Source organism: Limulus polyphemus, unplaced genomic scaffold (assembly GCF_000517525.1).
Source record: "Limulus polyphemus unplaced genomic scaffold, Limulus_polyphemus-2.1.2 Scaffold40, whole genome shotgun sequence".
Taxonomy (NCBI): Eukaryota; Metazoa; Arthropoda; class Merostomata; order Xiphosura; family Limulidae; genus Limulus; species Limulus polyphemus.
This window is the reverse complement of record NW_013665650.1, coordinates 1,086,245-1,105,746: the sequence shown is the minus strand read 5'-3', so window position 1 is coordinate 1,105,746 and position 19,502 is coordinate 1,086,245. Positions and strand designations below refer to the sequence as shown.

Genomic DNA, 19,502 nt, shown 5'->3' with positions numbered 1-19,502 from the left:
GCCTCACGAACTCTGATGATCATCGTTTCCAACGTGTGAACATTGGTTCGTCTCTTCTGGCGCGTAATGCGCGTGAACCATTTTTGGACAGAATTGTCACCGGTAATGAAAAATAGATTATCTATGCGAATATTAAACGCCAAAAACAATGGCTCAGTCCTGGACGAAAACCACTTCCGACCCCAAAACCTGGACTCCATCCACAGGAAGTGATATTTTGCATTTGGTGGGACATCAAAGGAGTAATTCATTTCGAACTCCTCAATATACAGCGATCTGTCAATGCACAGATCTATAGTCAGCAACTGAAACGTTTAAATCAAGCCCATGTAAATGTGGAAGGTGTTAAAGAGGACATGTTTCTTGCTTCAAAGCCAAGAGATTTCTTTAATCAGGGCATTAGCAACCTGATTTTAAGATGGAAAAGCATCATCGATAATAATGGAGACTATTTCATTTACTAAATGTTTTGTTTTGATGTATAAGTTGTTCGGATTTTTTCATCTAAAAATAGCGACATTAATTTCTTGACGACCTAGTACAACAGGAAATTGAGAAACAACGATTTATAAACATAAATAAAAATGATTTAATGTAGAGAAAATACTATGTGTTTCAACAGAACATTGAAAAAGAGAGACCAATGTTCGATTGAAACACGTAGTATATACTTTAAAGGCCCGGCATGGCCAGGTGGTTAGGGCACTCGACTCGCAATCTTAGGGTCGCGGGTTCGAATCCCCGTCACACCAAACATGCTCGCCATTTCAGTCGTGGGGCGTTATAATGTGACGGTCAATCCCACTATTCGTTGGTAAAAGAGTAGCCCGAGATAGTCCTCGTGTAGCTTTGCGCGAAATTCAAAACAAACAAACAAACAAGACGGTGTTCAAGGCTTTCTAGTTTTAACTCCTTAATATTGTATTTCTCATTACTGAGATTACCATGTGGAAGGTACTATTGTGGTCAGGAGAATTAAGGTGTCTGAGAATATACCATTTCGTTTTAGCGCTTCGATGCTGTTGTCTCACGATTCTGCCGTTCTTCGTAAGCTCATTTCTGTCAGTGTTGTTACTTTGATTTATACCCCATACGAAACGGAATATAAATAGATTGAATAAATCTTCGAATGGGATATAAAAACCGTTTCAGTGAAGTCAAACAAATTTAACAATTATTACCAGTATTACAGTTTTATAGAAGTAAAATAAATGTAGCAATAAATATTTAGAATCTTCGTAGGATGAATTTATGCAGTACTTTATATGGTATGAATCGAACACGTATATATACAGTTCGTTTTAGATAACTAATTTTAACTCAAGTGTACTAAAAGGGGAGAAGACTCGATAATGATATATCACTTTTACTGTTACTATAAGTAAACTTTGGAGTTCGGGAACATTTTTCAATATATGTGTTATGTACTGTATGTTTTTTTGTTTTTTTTTGCATTTATGGTAAAAATATTAACGACCAGAGTAAATGCAGCCAGTCAACAGCAACCTACTACTCGCGTTAATGGATTGACTGTCATTCCTATAACACGGCCACAGTTTTTAAAGAGCGTGGAGTGTTTTACGGTTTCGCACAGATTCGAACCCTGCTTACAATCTTCGAAATTCGCAGCTCTACCACGTCTATATATAATTATTTATCTTTCAGCTGAGTATTATATTATTTGTGTATTTTCAACCTAAACAGTCAGCTCAAAGACCCTCAAGCTCAGGCATAGTGATTCCTAATTTTGAAAGAAGGCAACCATTCATCTTTACTCGCCGCCTACTCTTAGCTACATAACAGGGCTGATTATTACAGTTATAACACCCAAACTTCTGAAAGCGTGTTCATATCGCAGCTCGATCCTTGGATCTTATGATACGCAGCCCAGCACACTAAACACTAGGCCATGTGCGGCCCCCTTTAAATCGAGTAGAATTAGAACCAAATTGTGTCCCCTTACTTAAAGAATCCAGTATTAAAAAAAAAATACGAGAATGTCAAAAATTCAAACTCTTTGCACGTGTGGAGTTGAACAGAAAGATGAGCTCTATTGAATTACAAAAGAGAGAATATATAAATGTAAAACGTCTATCAGAGTTTAGTATTGTGTTTTTACAATACAAGTAGTAACGGGAAACTTATGTAGACTTAAAGGATCGTGTTTTACTCTCGAAAAGCTAAGTTAAATGAAACATATTTAATAGTATTATTGTCGTCGTTTCCACACGCTGCATACACTTTAACGTTCATTACATGGATTTACAACAGAACTGGAAACGAGAGGAAAGCTGAAGCTTTCCTTTAATATACTCTTAGGGCCATTACGGTCTTGTTAATCTTTTGTTCTCCACGAAAGAATTTCCAATTTGTGTATGAAAGAAGAAAAAAAAGAAGACAATGAAAGGAACGGCGAGGATGAGCCTTTGTTTTGTTGCTTCCTAACCTTTACTGTATACAGAAGAGCAAAATTTATGTAATGACCTTTCTGAACGACGTCTCAAAACACATTCCGAGCTCTTTAACTTCTCTTCCAGGAAATTAAGCAGTCGTTGAAGCCACTGGTATTGCAAATAATGAAAAACGGTAAATCAGACGACATTCTTTTTCTCTTTCTCTCTGTAGATAAACTTTATTACGTAACGTATTAACGGGCGTGATTAAAAATAATAATAGCAACTAACGCAATTAAATGTACCAATGAAGTCAGATTACTTAATTAATAGTTCAAATCAAAGGTGTGGCGATACAGCGATATGATACGACTATCTTATCGTGAAGCCGTGATACGATTGTATCGATACATCGTCCGATACGATATGATTTATGTACCTTCACGAAATTTGACAATCTTTCAGTAAACACTACAAGTCTTTTGTACAGAAACAATCATAATTTCTAATAAAGTATTTTTGCTAAAAATTAATGATTCAGTAAAGGAAGATGAGTATTGAGTACTACATGTTGTCTTCATTTATTTTATCAAAAACATTACATTCAAAGTAACATAACAAATTAACAATAACAAAATGTTAATATCTGTCTATCTGTTTGACATTCTTGTCTGTAATTTATTATCTATATTACTAACATTGTCTTATTTAAGTACTTCACACTTTACAGTGCTTTTTTTAAATTCTCAGGTTTGATCAACCAAATGGCAGCTGGCAAGAGAAGTAAAATAATAAAAATTTGTAAGAAACCGTTGGTAAAACTTTTGTATTAAGATAAGTATCGTATCACAGCATAATATCTAGGGTAACCTGACAACTGGCCCCGTAGGAAACTTTCCTCCCGGACAACTGCTTCCCGCAGTCACATCTTATCATATTAATATAACTAACTAAAATAGAAAAAAAAAAACAACAACACACATTTAATGTATTTCATAGGAGAATGAATTACCTAGAACTGTTTAAGTAGGAAAAAATAACAGGTTTAATGTTAAATGTTGTTTATTGTAATAAAATAATAATGTTGAACTGCGCAAAGTTATATAACGTGAGTACACCAGAACTGTAAGCTATGAGCTATTATTCTCGAAACGTCCAACAAAAAAAGTACTTTCTTTAAGCCACTAAAACCTCGTGACATGCGCAATAAAGGATAGCCACGACGAGAGGGTTAAACAGTTTTAGATAATTCGTTCTTCTATAGAATGTAACAAATGTGTATTATTTTTCCTATTTTAGACACTTATATTAATATAAAAAAGATATGGTTGAGGGGGGGGGGGGCAGTTGTCCTACAACCAATATCTAGATACGTATCGTATCGACTACTATGATGAGATATGCACCCCTACGCTTCTAAAGTTCTTCATAAACGCATGCGCTTTATGTGCTAAAGTACGTAATATGTTTTTGTTTTTTTTTATCATTAAATACACCGACAGTAATGTCGATAGGATTTTATTCGCTGACGTGTTCAAAGTAAAACTGTCTTCATACATGTATTTTGTCGCTGTTTCCAAGTCTTAACAGGTTTATCAGCGAGGTCACGGATGAGTAGCGCCCACATTGCACCCACCAGAATGAGAGACGAACTCTAGCTTGGGGTGTTGGTCATTATTATCATTACACCTGTATTTTCCCAGGTCACAATGCAGTTCATTAGATAGAAGATATAGCAATTATATTATTTATTTATACTTCAGCAAGTTTCTTATTCTGTATTAAGATTTGTATAAGACTCTCAGACACGCCTACTTTGTATTTACGTAATGTACTATACCACTGAGATTGTTTGTTTGTTTTTGGAAGTTCGTGCAAAGTTGATCGAGGGCTATCTGCGCTAGCCGCCCCTAATTTAGAAATGATAAGTTAGCTGGAAGGCATCTATTCAGCAACACTCACCGTCAACTTTTGGGAGACACTTTTGCCAACTAAAAGTGGGATTGACCGTAACCTATAACACCCCCTTACGGCTGAAAGGGCGAACACATTCGGTGATAGGATTCGAATCCGCGACCTACAGATTGCGAGTCGAGCGTCTTAACCACCAGGCCATCTCAATGGAAGATCGCGTTCAGTTTAAATGTATTATGTATATTATTATTATAGTGCCTAAATTCTTTGGGGAACTTTCGGAAAAATACGATTTATTAAGCTTTCAAAGTTATACACAACTATTCTGCTATTTTGCTCTATTAATTAAGTAAAATTTTGTTACCGATTTTCATGGAAATCTGCACAAAAGAGCTGTCTGAGCATAGACGTTCCTAATTTTGTACTGATACGCTAGAGGGAAGGGATCTAGTCAACAGCATCCATTGTTACTAATTTGATGTAATCGAAGAGTGAAATTTGAATGTCACCCTCGCCACAGAGTGGGAAGCGTGTTTTTAAAGCAACGCGTCGCGAATCATGTACCCTGGATTCACGGTATGGGCACGTTAACCATTTGACCACACCCAGCCCATTGAGTAAGAAGAACTTATAACACGCTAATTTCAAAACATAACAAAATGTAGCTACAATATAACTAAATATTTACAATAATACCATATTGTTAGGAGTCGTTATGCAAATAAAATCAGAAAACTACTGTTTCATGTTATTATACTTCTGTGTGATTAAGTAAAATAAGAAAATATGAGTAGAGTGACAAGCATTAATATTATGGCTGTTTTACGCCGCGTAACGAAATTAAAACAATAATGTTTATTGTTGTGTAACGCTGTGTAATGAAAACATAACAAATGTTTCATTTTTGTTCTGTAACACTGAGCAGAGAAAAGAAAAATTATTTCGTTTCTGTTTTGTAACACTGTCTAAGAAAAAACAGAACAAATGGTTCATTTTTGTTGCGTGACATTCTGTTTTGTTTGTTTATTTGTTGTTAAACACAAAACTGCATAATGGGCTATCTATGCTGTGCCCACCACCACTTTCGACACCCGGTTTTAAGCGTTATAACTCGACAGACTTACTGGGGGGGGGGGGGCAACATTCTGAAAAGAAAACAATAAATGTCTAATTTTGTTGTGTAACACTGTGTAAAGAAAACAGGATTTTTTTCATATTCGTTTGATAACCCTGTGGAAGAAAATCAGAAAAATGTTTCACTTTTTTTGTACAGCAATGTGTGAGGAAAACGGAATAAATGTTTCATTTTTGTTGTGTAACACTATGTAAAGAAAACAGAATAAAAGTTTAATTTTGTTGTGTAACACTGTGTAAAGAAAACAGAATAAATGTTTAATTTTTGTTGTGTAACACTGTGTAAAGAAAACAGAATAAATGTTTAATTTTTGTTGTGTAACACTGTTTAAAGAAAACAGAATAAATGTTTAATTTTTTGTGTAACACTGTGTAAAGAAAACAGAATAAATGTTTAATTTTTGTTGTGTAACACTGTGTAAAGAAAACAGAATAAATGTTTAATTTTTGTTGTGTAACACTGTGTAAAGAAAACGGAATAAACGTTTCGTTTTTGTTGTGTAACACTGTGTAAAGAAAACGGAATAAACGTTTCGTTTTTGTTGTGTAACACTGTGTAAATAAAACTGAGAAATGAACATTTTTCTGTTGACTGGGAGTTTAAGAGTAAAATAGAATAAATGTGCTTAAAATTGAATAAAATACACTTTTGCAGTTTACTGACACTATGTAAACAAGATAAAATAATATGTTAATTTTACCTGTAGCATTATGTAAGTAAAACAAAATATTATTTATGTGATGCTTTTTTCCTACAAGGCGCAATAAAATATTTATTATAATAATTTATAAATATTGTAGTAAAACAAACAAACAAACATAACTGTGTAAGCAAAAAACATGATTAAATATTTAGTATATCACTGTGTTCACAAACAGTTTGCTACTGATGAGAAAAAGTCTACCTTTTTAAAGCGCTAGTTTTATAGGTATTCTTATTTGTTTTTTGTCTTTCATAGATTTTTTTTTGAATCTACGTGTTTTCTTAACATCATGAATAATATCTAATACTATCATACTTTATTATTCAGAAAATAAGAACAGTTGAATAGCAAGTAAGTTATGTTGAATATTCGACATCTGGTGGTTCGTAGGGGATACTGATCTTTACAAATCATTATTGGAATTTTCCCCTAGTTTTTTGATTGAAAGACGGGATTATCTCGTGGAATGTTTCAGAAAGCAGTTCTTGCCCGAGGTCCTAGTAGCGATAGCTATCTTTATTGATTTAGTTTCCAGTTTCTACCTTATTGTAAACAACGTCATGATCGTATACATTATTAAGTGACTGCCGAGTTATATAACTCTATATGCTCATTTGAAAAAACCCAGTACAATTACTTTAGATGGCTGTTGCCCACGAGTTTCCAAGTGCTCATGCCATCTTTGTTATCAAAACATGGCAAGCACATTGTAAGCCGATGAGTATTTATAAATATTTTATAGTAAAATGAATTATTCATTATTTAATTAGTCAAACAAGTACTGAACTGTTTTTAATCTGTGAATGAGATAATTTGAATCATTCGAGTGAAATTTATAACATATTTTGATGACTAACACATTGATACATTGAAAGTGTTTGTTTATTCAAAGCTCTGCACATGTAGTATTATTCATTATTAAACCACTAGTCTTGTGTATGTATGTATACAGGCAGACGAGATTTATTCACTATGTATGAATTTCATTGATTAGAGTAGACAGCGTGTTACGACCATCAATGAATTGTGTAAATCGTCACTTCTAGATGGCGCCACCATATAGGCGGATTCACCAAACATGTCTTGCACAATCAATGAGTGTAGGTAGAGGTTGGATAACTGTAACCGGTTGCTGCAGGTTTTCCATGACCCGCCCATTGATTAAATAGGAGTGGTTATTACAAGCTGGATGTGCTGGCTGCTTCATTCATTCTTGTCCTTTCTGAATGAGATGTAGACAGTCTGTCGCTTGGGCTATGACGTGTTGGTTGTGTGCATTTCTGGTACTACTTATTCTCGACAAAGGCAAATTAATTGACCAAATATATTGTTGTTTCCATGTTAACAAGTTTCATATTAGAACTTCGTTTTATATCGAACGACCTAATATGTATAGCAAAATCTATTGATAATTTTAAATCCGATACACTATTAAAAGACTCATCCTTCATTCGGAATATTATATTTTTTGTCTCATACAAGAATACTTAATAACACCAAAGTCATTATATTCTTAGCTATAATCTCAGTTTGACATTAGTGTTGCGATACAGAACTGTAGTGAATGAAATATTGTCTATGTATATGTCATTGAATATAGCAGTAATTAATATGTGGTCTCAAGTGCCTAGTATTTGTTAAAATAAAGGACTTTCGTAGGAATAGCAACTCACTTGTTGATTTTTCATTGTCAACATTTGTGTAACAATATATATGCACGCATTCTATTGTATACACAAAAGATAGGTATTCATAATTTAGCCTTCCTCTGAGTGAGATTGAATACACATACTTGTAATACTTATGGATTTTAATACGCCATCAATATTACACTTCATATTTTGGTGAACCTATTCTATTATAAGATAACTTAGAATGGTAGAAAACTGTTAGGTTTGAAAAATGTCAAGACTCTGTTAGGTTTAACACATTTTCTAGTTCTTATCTCTCAGTTTTATTGAGTTTAACAAACTCCTAAGTCCAGTTAGATTTCATCCCACCCCAAGTATTCTTAATTTTAGCATACCATTTCTAAGTTCTTTTAGGGCAAAACACTCCCCATTTCCCATTTGTTCTTGCATTTTCTCATGTCCTCGTAGATTTAAAACTCTATGAAGTAACTTTAGGCTTAACATATTCCCAAGTCATATTAAGTTAACAGACTATTAAGTCTTTTAAAGCTTACCTCCTGTATCTTGTTAGTGTTAAGTTTACAAAATTCTTACGAACTATGAAGTTTAATCAAGTCTTAAGCCCGTTAAGTTTACCACACATAAATATTTATTTAGATTTATCGCACACCGGTATTTAGCTAGATATAATATTTTTTTATATTCCCTAAAATTTAACACATCCACTATGCCTCGTTAGGTTTAACATACTCTTAAATCTTCTTAGAGTTAACACCCATCAACGTCCCATAAAATTTAAAATAGCCCTAAGTGTGACACATCTCAAGATATATTGTATTTCCCACGCTTTCACTAGTCTTGTTTTACACACCAGTAAGCCTTGGTGGACTTACAAGCGGATTAGTTTCGTTAAGAATATCACATTTAAAATTTTATATTTTCAACATGAACAACACCTTAGTGGCATAGGGTCTAAACAGCCAGAACAGCGACAGGTGACGCATACGAATAGTAATATCTAACTTTAAGATGCTTCAGATGGAAGGCAATCAGTAAGCAGTATTTGCCGCCTATGTAGCTGCTCTTAACCGAATGGGAGGACTGATTGCCACAGTTGTAATATACCCACAGCTGAAATTGTAGGGCGTGTTTAGTGGCATATTGTGGCTCAAACCTTAGACATTCTAATCCGCATTTCAACATGCTAACCACAAAGCTATGCAAGGCTCAAGAATATCATATTCTGAAGATTTTGTTTACAATACATCTTTCTGTTATTTGAAATATCTATGTGTTAAAATGATAATTTATGCAGTTATATTTGGTTCTTTACATTTTAATTGTCTTTTCTTAGCTAATAAATAAACCTTGTTAAGTTAATCGTTTTCCATCAACATAGTATAATGTAACTGTTCGTGCGATTTTGGATTTAGCAGCGTTAGGTTTTTACAGAAATGGTCTTTGACTACTTCAAAGTTATCCCATATAATACATTTAAAATATATAAATAACAAACAGAAGAGGCTTTCACAAAGACTGAAATAATTAAATGGTGCTGCCATCTAGTCCCAAGTAATGTAGCTACTATGATAATTAAAATTACATTGACAATGTGTTTAAAAGTATAATTTCCTATGGATATATGTTTAGTTTTTTACATCACAAAATATTGAAATAAGTAATATCAAAGAAATACATAAATAAGATTGATTGATTAAGTGTGATGTTATATATGAGGAATGTGTTTTTTTTTGTACTTTATAGTAGGGATCTGCAAATTTTCCAATAATTCACGCGCCAGAAAACCACCCCCTTTGAATTCCTAAGCGAAAACCGACCATTAAAAGTATTGGTTATGATATATTATGCGCATATATACTAATAATACTCTAAAAAGGTCGCTAACGTTTCCGGTATAAGAATTCAAAAAATTTTAAAACAGCACCTTTTTCGTCTACTACCTACCTACCTACCTGTTTATGTCAGCGGGGCTTGCCCCTAAACAGCTAGTACTACAGCTACAAGATTTCTCTAGCTTACTTGACTGATCTGTGGGTATCCGTTTTTTATATTACGAAAAATTTATACAGATTTTATATAAATGGTAAACTTATCATTAAATATCTTTTAAACACAATTCAACCCAAGGGATGGCGCTACATATCGATGGATACCCGACAGTTTCTAAAGGTAAGGTATATATTTTATACAGACATTTCATAAAAGTAAACAAACAAGAGTATTAAGAAAATATGAATTTTAAAATGAAGTAGAGATCTTACTACAAAAACATTAAAGAAAACATTTAACCTTCACATTTTCTTTTTCCAGGCAACAGATTCTCAATTTATGAGTTATGTTTGGGTGCCTTCTTCTGGTCAACATTTATTTGATTAAAACTTGATTTGTTTATGAGTGTGTGATTTTTTTTTTTGGCTCAAAGGTACACAAAAGGGGCCATTTGCGTTTTACATACTGTAGGTAATCGAACCCAGGATTTTAGTTTTAGAAGTCCGTAAACTTGCCGCTAACCAACCGGGAGGACATTAAAATTTGAATGAAGTGTTACGGTTATTCAAATAACGAAATTTCGTTTTCAGTTAGAATATCACAAAAAATTTTCATAATATGAAATTAATTTCTTTCTATTTATTGCGTTTGTTTGTCTTAATAATTGCAGAATACTCATCTTGATTAGGCGAAATCAATATGTCAAGGGATTATTGTACCAATGTAGTCCATGACTGAAAGAAAACAAAACAAAAAAACACGGTGGACGGTAGAACAGGCTTAAACGATACATGGTGTAAATAACAATGTGGCTGTTAAGACCTGAATTGACCTCAGTAAAGATGGAAAAAATAGCTTTCTAGATGCATAAATATCCATCATCCAAAGTTAAATCATCTGTAACCACGCATAAAAGTTATGTTATCTGTAAGCCAATGTAAACGCTAATCTAGCTGTTACACAATTTTCAAGTTAATTTATCTGTAAGCCAATGTAAAAGCTAATTGTAACAAAATTTTAAAAGTTAATTTATCTGGAATCAATATTTGAAACTAAACTATCTCTAACTAAGTTTAAAGTTACCAAATGTTAAAGATAATACAATTGATACTATATTTCAAAGTTATCTGTAATCAACACAATAATAAGTTTTTCCCACCAAATAATTATATTCAAATGCGTTGACGATTTACAGTGGCTGGCTATAAAAAATTACATAAGAATAAGTACAAAGTTTAGAGTGGTAGTGCGGTCATTTTCAAGTACTAACACAGTGCTTGTACTTTGGAATGACTGCACTAGTAGATGAAAAGTTGTACTTATTGTAATATTGAAAAACAATAATCCAACTAGCCATTGTAAGTTATCAACGAATTTGAGTATCTGTAATAAAGTTTAAAGTTAACTTATGTAACTAAATTTTAAAGTTCATTTATCTTTAATCCAGTTTCAAAACGATTCGTTAACGATAAGTAAGAAGTAACTTACCTATGTTGCGAACTATCATTGACGTTGCGTGCAGAAGATTAGGCTAATCGAGTAAAAATCCCACATCTATGTTGATTTCATGGTTGTGAGTGATGGCTTCTTACGAAGTTTAAGTTTTTAAATCATATCCAGTTGATACTTGTGTCAAAACAATGCAATTCGTATTAGTTACATAATGTAATTTAAGAACTGAATATATCCTAACATAAAGTTTTAATCTCTGACATTTTCGTCGAACTTTGGTTTTCTTACGCTTCATGTAAACAATGGGCTAAATGATCAGGTCAGAGACTCCTATGGTTCAGACATAGCCTTTTTAATATTGGACTGCAAACGAAACGGAAGGCAACCAGTCGGCGGCATCCGCAGCCTGAAGCGGGATTAACTGCCACTCTTATAGCGCGTACCCTCAGGTGAAAGTGCGAATTATGTTTAATAGTTTCAAGTCTCGAACCCTAGACCCTCGGATCTAACTGCTATGTTAGCCACTCAAGATAGACCACACGTTTGATACTTGTTATTGGACAAAGCTTCTAGAGTTCAGAGGTTTAGCATTTTTTACACCATCTCGTTCACAACTTTCTCGTTACCAATACAGTTTCAGTTTTTATGTGTATTTTTATTTATTTAAGTTATAAAATGTTGGTTACTTATGTATGAAGCTATCCACTTTTGTAAATCTTTTTTAATAATTTTAGGACCTTGCTCAGATTCAGTGCCTTCACTCTGATACACATTATATTGTTACGACAGCAGAAGTCACGCTACGCTGGGAGCATGCGCACTGGAGTTTCTAAAAGGATCATGACTTATCGAGGAACCTCGCGAATGTCCGAGTGTTTGCCAGGTGCCCTCTTTTTTCGTATATAAGCCCGACAAATAAAGCCAGCGATAAATAGATATGCAGATAGATTGAAGATATAGATAATTGAGTCAAGCGAACAGTAGGCACCGTAAGTAAAGTGTGTGAATCACTGTGATTTATAGCGTGTGCTATAAAAGAAGTTAAGTTTAACGTACTGACTGGAAATTCTGTGTATTACAAAGTTGTATCGAGGTAAAAATAAACTGGTTTAATTGAGAAAGGACTTGTATCACTGAAGTTCCTCGGAAAGAATTTATACCGGAATCTAACAAACTAGCAGATACGTAACAATATTTATTTCTATCATTCACTAGTGGTTAGGGCGCTCGACTCGCAATGTGCGGGTCACGGGTTCGAATCCCGTCAACGAATATGCACGCCCTTTCAGCTATGGGGAAGTTATATTGTGACGACCAATCCCTCTTTTCGCTGGTAGAATGTAGCAACAAAAAAAAAGAAACAAAAACAAATAAGTCATGTTTTCCATAACATTTCTACCTGTATATATATATCTACCTCATATCCTGATTCGAGACCTCTGTTAAATTTTTAGTTGTTTATGGAAAGACTATATTGTTGTTTTAAGCTGCACACAGCAGTTTTTTCTTTATTAGCCAACTTACTTGGATCGCTACTGCTGGTGACAGAGTAATAGAACGATATGTGAATTAGCTTAATGTGTAAGTTTGGTGTGTTACTTCAGGTGTCATATCGTGACGATCAAAGAGGATGCTTTTGGAGTAAATCATCAGTATGGTGACCTCGAACAACTGACTTTACAATATGAAATAAGACATGATAAACAGCTACCAGACGAGAGAGAGAGAGAAACATGAAACGGAATACACGATTTTCATCGCCACCTATTGGCGGATCGATGGTTTGGTCTGCCCTTTGATATTTCTGAAGCTTGCTTCTCTTAGTTTCTAAAAATAGTAGCGAAGCCCAGAAAAGGGTAGGAAAAGCTACTGGCAGACAAGCGTTTCAACCAGACCACATGCCGTCACAGGATGAATTATCAAGGAGGTGAAGACGTATTCTCTCAATAATTATTCTGCTTTAGGGTATTTTCAACTTATCAGTGGCTCAGATACACCATGGGATAAGAGATAATTAACTAAACGGGCAATTTAATTTGGATAGTTTCAGTTGGTTGGACTTACAATGTTATGCTATTACTACCAGTTTCACATGGTTCATTTAATGATGACTTACATCTTAAAAAAAAGCGTTAGAAACTCTGAAGAACTCGTATTATACGTCAGCAAGTACAGCAAAAACAATTCTTTTAACGAGAAATTGAAAGTTATCAAACACTTGCGTATTAAGTAACTGCTCTCATTTGCTTCTATTTTTTTTTAACTTACAGACAAATCTTCAAAATAAACATATTACTTAATACAAGTTTAATGTATCTGCTAGAAAAATGTTGGGACAAAATGGATTATTAAGTAATTTTGTGTTTGGATTATTCCAGTGATCGAAATTAACCCCTCCATTAACATGAATAAACCACTGGGAAAATATATACCGTTTTCCTGATTATGGGCGAATAACAGCGTTCTGTCTGTTTTTTATTGTAAAGTACAAAGGTACACAATGGATTATCTGTGGTGTACCCACCACGAGTATCGAAACCCGATTTTTAGTATTATAAAACAGTATTTTGACGTGTTTATCATTGTATATTGTATAAAACCTGGAATCAATATATATACAGCATATATATGTATCATAATAGTTGAAAAATAAAAACGCTGCCCTTTTATTTGGAATTTTTGTGTAGTTTTTTCTTCCAGGTGTTTCGAGTCCATTCACCGTGTGATAGAAAACTTATATAGTTCCAACAGCCTCCACTAGGAGGTGTTCATCTTTGGAGTGGGCAAATCTGCAGTTGGTTCAATGATCTTAAAACTTTATCGCAAAACGTATCGTCTTATTACAGTTATAACTGAAGCCGATATTAAAGATCAGCTAAAATAAACTGAAATTTTGTTTCTTTGTTCTGTTGCTGGAATGCGAGTTTTCGACAAAACGTATGTTGCGTTTTACTCTTCTTGTTACAGCAGAGGTTTTTGCTGTTACTGTTTTAGTTTACATGTTACAACGGGCTTGTTTACTGTAACTGTTTTAGTCTAGTTTTTGCAACGGGTGTGTTTACTGTATTTTAGTTTGTTTATTCCAAAGGAGGTGTTTATTGTAAATGTTTTAGTCTAATTGTTGCAACGCGTGTGTTTTAGTTTGTTTGTTCCAACGAAGGTGTTTACTGTAAATGTTTTAGTATACTTGCTACCACGGGTATTGTTTACTGTAATCATTTTAGTCTACTTGTTGCAGTGGGTGAGTTTAGTATAACGGGTTATATTTCTAAGGATTTGAAAGGTGAGTTTCTAAGGTTCAGGTTAACACTGATCTCAACATCTCAATATATCCAAGCCACAAAGCAGAAATGAATAGTCGTAGGAACAAGAAATAAAGAACATATATTTCCTTAATATATAATATGTTTTATATTAAGTTAATTTTTATGAACTTTAAAGAACACGCTTACAAAATCTGTGGGGCTCAGAAACATCCGGTATCTCTGACGTCACTAAAGCACATTCGTTGACGTCAGCACCAGGCAAGCGAGCTCCACCTACGCACTTGTTATTGCTGCATTGCTATGGATCTAATAAAGAGTGCATCATAAATTCATTTTGATCGAGAAACCTGCTATAGCCTACAGTTCATGTATTAATTGTAAAAATCGAACCTGTTTCTTACCACGGTAGAGAGAAAACACTTCTTAAACTGGATACACGAGAAACCGTTGTCTTTTCTTTGTTATTAAGTACTGTGATTCATCTCTCTCCTGGTATATGAATCACGCAAAGTAACACACACATATGTAGGTATATAATGCATGACTTTCACGTGTTGGTCAACGTAAAACAGTTTGACTCATACTTAGTTTAATGTTCAGCAGTACATAAAAACACGAATGACGATATTAGTATTAGCAAACATAAATTGGAATAATCATAATAATTATTCATAACTACATGATAATAGACATATATATATATATATATTGCACAGTGCGTATAATATGTACACTTACGATCAGCTGGCTGTATTCCGGTATATCTTTGCATAAGTACATTATAATTCTGACAGTCACGGATCTAGGCTTCACAAAGCTGATATATCTTTTCATAAGTACAATATAATTCTGACAGTCAGGGTTTTAGGCTTCATACAGTTGATAAATTCTACAGAAGTACACTATAATCCTGACAGTCACGGATCTAGGCTTCACAAAGCTGATATATCTTTGCATAAGTACATTATAATTCTGACAGTCACGGATCTAGGCTTTACAAAGCTGATATATCTTTGCATAAGTACATTATAATTCTGACAGTCACGGATCTAGGCTTCACAAAGCTGATATATCTTTGCAGGAGTACACTATAATTCTGACCGTCAGGGTTTTAGGCTTCATGCAGCTGATATGAGTCTACAAAAGTACACTATAATTCTGATCGTCACACATCTTTTTAAGGCAGATTTTTAGGTCATACCTTATAGTACAACTTCGTTAATAGTAAGAGATTGTTAACACCATCGAGTAATTTGTATTGAAGTAAATGTTCCGTACAGTAATACTTACTGAAGTACTTAATTCGTTTGTTGTTTTTTATAGCAAAGCCATATTGGGCTATCCGATGTGTCCACCGCGGGGGAATCGAACCCAGGATTACCGCTTTTCCACCGGGGGACCTTATTGAAGAATATATATTGTTTCAGTAATAGGAGTGACCTAGTGGTTATACGAAGGCTCGTGTTTTGCGTCCCGTTACTGCAAAACCGCGGACCGCTCTCTGGGGGCTCATGGGTGTGTTATAAGAGTGACTGTCAGATGCCACTATTCTATTACAGCATCGAGTTTGTAGTGGTTGCTCTAGTCTATCAATTCAAAATTATGGACGGATAGCACACGTAGCTCTTGAGTATCTTTGCAAATATCCGAAACAAACAAAACTTTCTATCTATAAATAAACACTTTTCCGGCTCCAGAGTCATGACATTGTAAGCATTACTGAGAACTATTTGATATAGCTTCGAGTTAGTTTAGGTAGTTCGTAGGTTTTGATCGCTATACGAAGATTTCACAGATCTGGAGGGAAAACGCGAACTCTTAGAGGACAGTTAATGAGGAGAGAGTATCTGTAAGGTTTTTCTCATTAGGTGAGGTTAATATGTTTAGCGATCATGTATTTATATTTCACTTTGGCATTCGGGACCCACCATGTGAAATATTGTTCTGGTGTATGTATCAGTATACGTAGATATTTGTCGAACTAAAACTTTATCTATATACGTGTTATTGTCGTTATCGGCGTGTTTGTACAAACAGTACTATTATGTCACATATCATAACTCCTCAACAGTTTTACCTATACTTATTGTAGTAACTGTCGTTGTGTTTGTACATACGTAAACAGGTATGCGCCAAACCATAACGTGTGAACAACTTTACCTATACGCATTGTTGTCATTGTAATTCTACAAACTTATGTAGATATTTTTCAAACCATAACGTGTGAACAATTTTACCTATACGCATTGTTGCCGTTATCGTTCTATTTGTAAACAGCTCTTAATAAATGCAAGTGCAGATGCCTCGTGGTAACAAAGACCATACAGGCGTTTGTTAATAAAAATTGTATTGAAAAAAAAAACTGACGTAGACGTGTGTTGACGACAAATACTAACGTTGATGCTTTTTGGTAATAAATGCTAATAAAGACGCGTGTTTGTTAATATGAATTTTTGTTGCGAATATCAAATGTTAATAATCATTATATTTTTATGAGCAGAACACAGTGTGAATCCCATTTACAAATATAAAACGATAGCACGGTTTAAGTTGGTAATATATACTTACAAATATAAAACGATAGCACTTTTTTTAATAGGTAATATCTACTTACAAATATAAAACGATAGCACTTTTTTAATAGGTAATATCTACTTACAAATATAAAACGATATCACTTTTTTAATAGGTAATATCTACTTACAAATATAAAACGATAGCACGGTTTTAGTTGGTAATATCTACTTACAAATATAAAACGATAGCACTTTTTTTTAATAGGTAATATCTACTTACAAATATAAAACGATAGCACGGTTTTAGTTGGTAATATCTACTTACAAATATAAAATGATAGCACGGTTTTAGTTTTGTAATATCAAGTAAAAGATATCGAACTTTAATCTTTTAAGAAGTGTCAAATGTTAACACTTGTCTCAGTGATTATAAACCATTACCATGTCTATTAGTTTTAATTTTTAAATAATATTGGATATTCCTTTTGTAAAATAATGTTGAAAGAGTTTCTCCCTTGTCCTTGCTAGTTTTCAAATGTAAAAAATAAAGCTTTTTCCCACCCTCAGTGGACTTACAACGCTAGAATCCGGGTTTCGATACCGGTGGTGGGCAGAGCACAGATAGCCCATTCTGTAGCTTTGTGCTTAATTTCAAATAAATAGATAAATAAATAACCTTCTTCCCGGTCCTGAAACAATTCTGGATTTTTAAGTTAAGTAAAAAAGATGATGGTGGACATGATTACTCTAGTATTACACAGCGCAAATGATGAAGATGGAAACCATTGGTCTAGTCTCACAAAGCCTGATTTTAAATCTGGTTCATCATTGAAATATTGCTGTCCCCCGGTGGGTCAGCAGCAAGTTTACGGAGTTACAACGCAAAAATTTGGGGGGTCGATTCTCCGCGGTGGACAAGCGGATATCCCAATATAACTTTGCTCTAAAATAACCAATCAAAATAGACAAGTAATCAAATACTGCTTTCAGAGTGAAAAAGAGAGAAACTTTTTTTTTGTCCGGTTTTGGTCACTTTATAGAGATGACATTTGCTGTCACGTGTATTGCTTGTATTGCTAACTGTTTGGTGCAATCGCACTGTAAGATCCATAGGAAGGATAATTTTCCGTTTTGGTACTGCGTCTTGACATTCTAGAATGATGAAAATTGGAATGCTCGCTAAACTTTTAATCTTGAATGTGATTGGTACTACTGTGTCATGTGAACTGTTACGTCATTAGTGTTACCAACGTCTCACAATAAAGTTTGATCAAAATATCCCGACTAGGGCGCGAGCCCACTTCGCCAAGGCACGCCCGTTGGCTCAAAGTTTCAAAAGTTTATGATACACGTGTCACAAAATTATTTGCATTAAGACAAACCACACATTCTATTTTAAGTATGTTAATAAGTAAGTGAACAAACATTACAACAATATCTTACATCTAATATGTGAAACGACGTAAATAATACATTTTAATAGGATTAAATTACCATCTAAGCAAGACAAAACAACACGAAGATGTAACTGTTCGTTCATGTAAAGCTTTTCTTTTAATTTCTGATAATAAGTACAGATAATAACTTTAATATGATGTTTTTAAATATATTTCTTTTAAATTAATAGCTCCCATTGATAATCTTGACTTTTCAAAAAGTAAGAACATTTTAATACACTCACACAACATTTCACCAATAGTTGTAAAACATGCACTGTTTTGTTTTTAAAGTCCAATACGAATGATGCATCAGGGTAGTTTCTATGAGTGATGTGAGTAGTACATCAATCTGCAATTTGTTGAGCATAGAAGTAAAAAGGGAGGTAAAGTAAGTTACAGCAAAGATAAAGGAGGAAATTATATAATGCAGTTCAAAGTTGAGAGAATTTCCTGAAAAAAAAATACATTTCAGGCTACAATTTTCTGTTCTCATGCAGATTGAACAACACCTTACCTGTATGGACCAAACCCATTTTTCCCCGTGTAGAGGGAAAAAAGCCACAAGGACATTGCGTAGTGGACCTGAGCTGTATTTTCAAGAAACTCACCATGTAAAGAATTTTCGGAATTGATACATAACTTAGAAGAGACCGAAATGGTAATTTTTCATCAGTGACCTTTCAGGGAACCTGCAAACACTGTATGAAAACTGCAGGGTGTCTATCCTCAAGCCACTGCTGTATCGGGCGCGCAAAAGGCAAGTCGGATCGCAGCAAACAACTGTTGTCGAGCTTACATGTGTGCGTGGGGGGGAATCTACGTAAATGTCACCATGGCAACCGGGCGACGCGAATAGTCCGGAACTGTTTACGTACAAACCTTGTAAAATATATAAGATTACAGTTTAAAACAGTTTTAAAAAGCCGAATGTGTCCAACACCTGATCTTAGTCAACAATTTGAGTTGGGTGCATTCGAAAACGATGCACCACCTCGGTCCCTTTAAGGCGAATTGTTGGCGAACGAGCTTCGCATTGTTGATGC

General features: G+C 34.2%; 1 protein-coding gene across 1 annotated transcript in view; it reads right to left on the bottom strand.

Annotated features, from left to right (window-relative positions):
- The window catches only part of LOC106461679 (sprouty-related, EVH1 domain-containing protein 2-like), a 207,584-nt gene extending 188,383 nt beyond the window's left edge, over nt 1–19,201 (bottom strand). Inside the window, exon 1 of the mRNA XM_022388846.1 lies at nt 18,974–19,201. Within this exon, the coding sequence (XP_022244554.1) occupies nt 18,974–19,070 (97 nt within the window). The 5' untranslated portion in view covers nt 19,071–19,201. The remainder of the gene's footprint in view (nt 1–18,973) is intronic.
- Between the last annotated feature and the right edge of the window lie 301 nt (nt 19,202–19,502).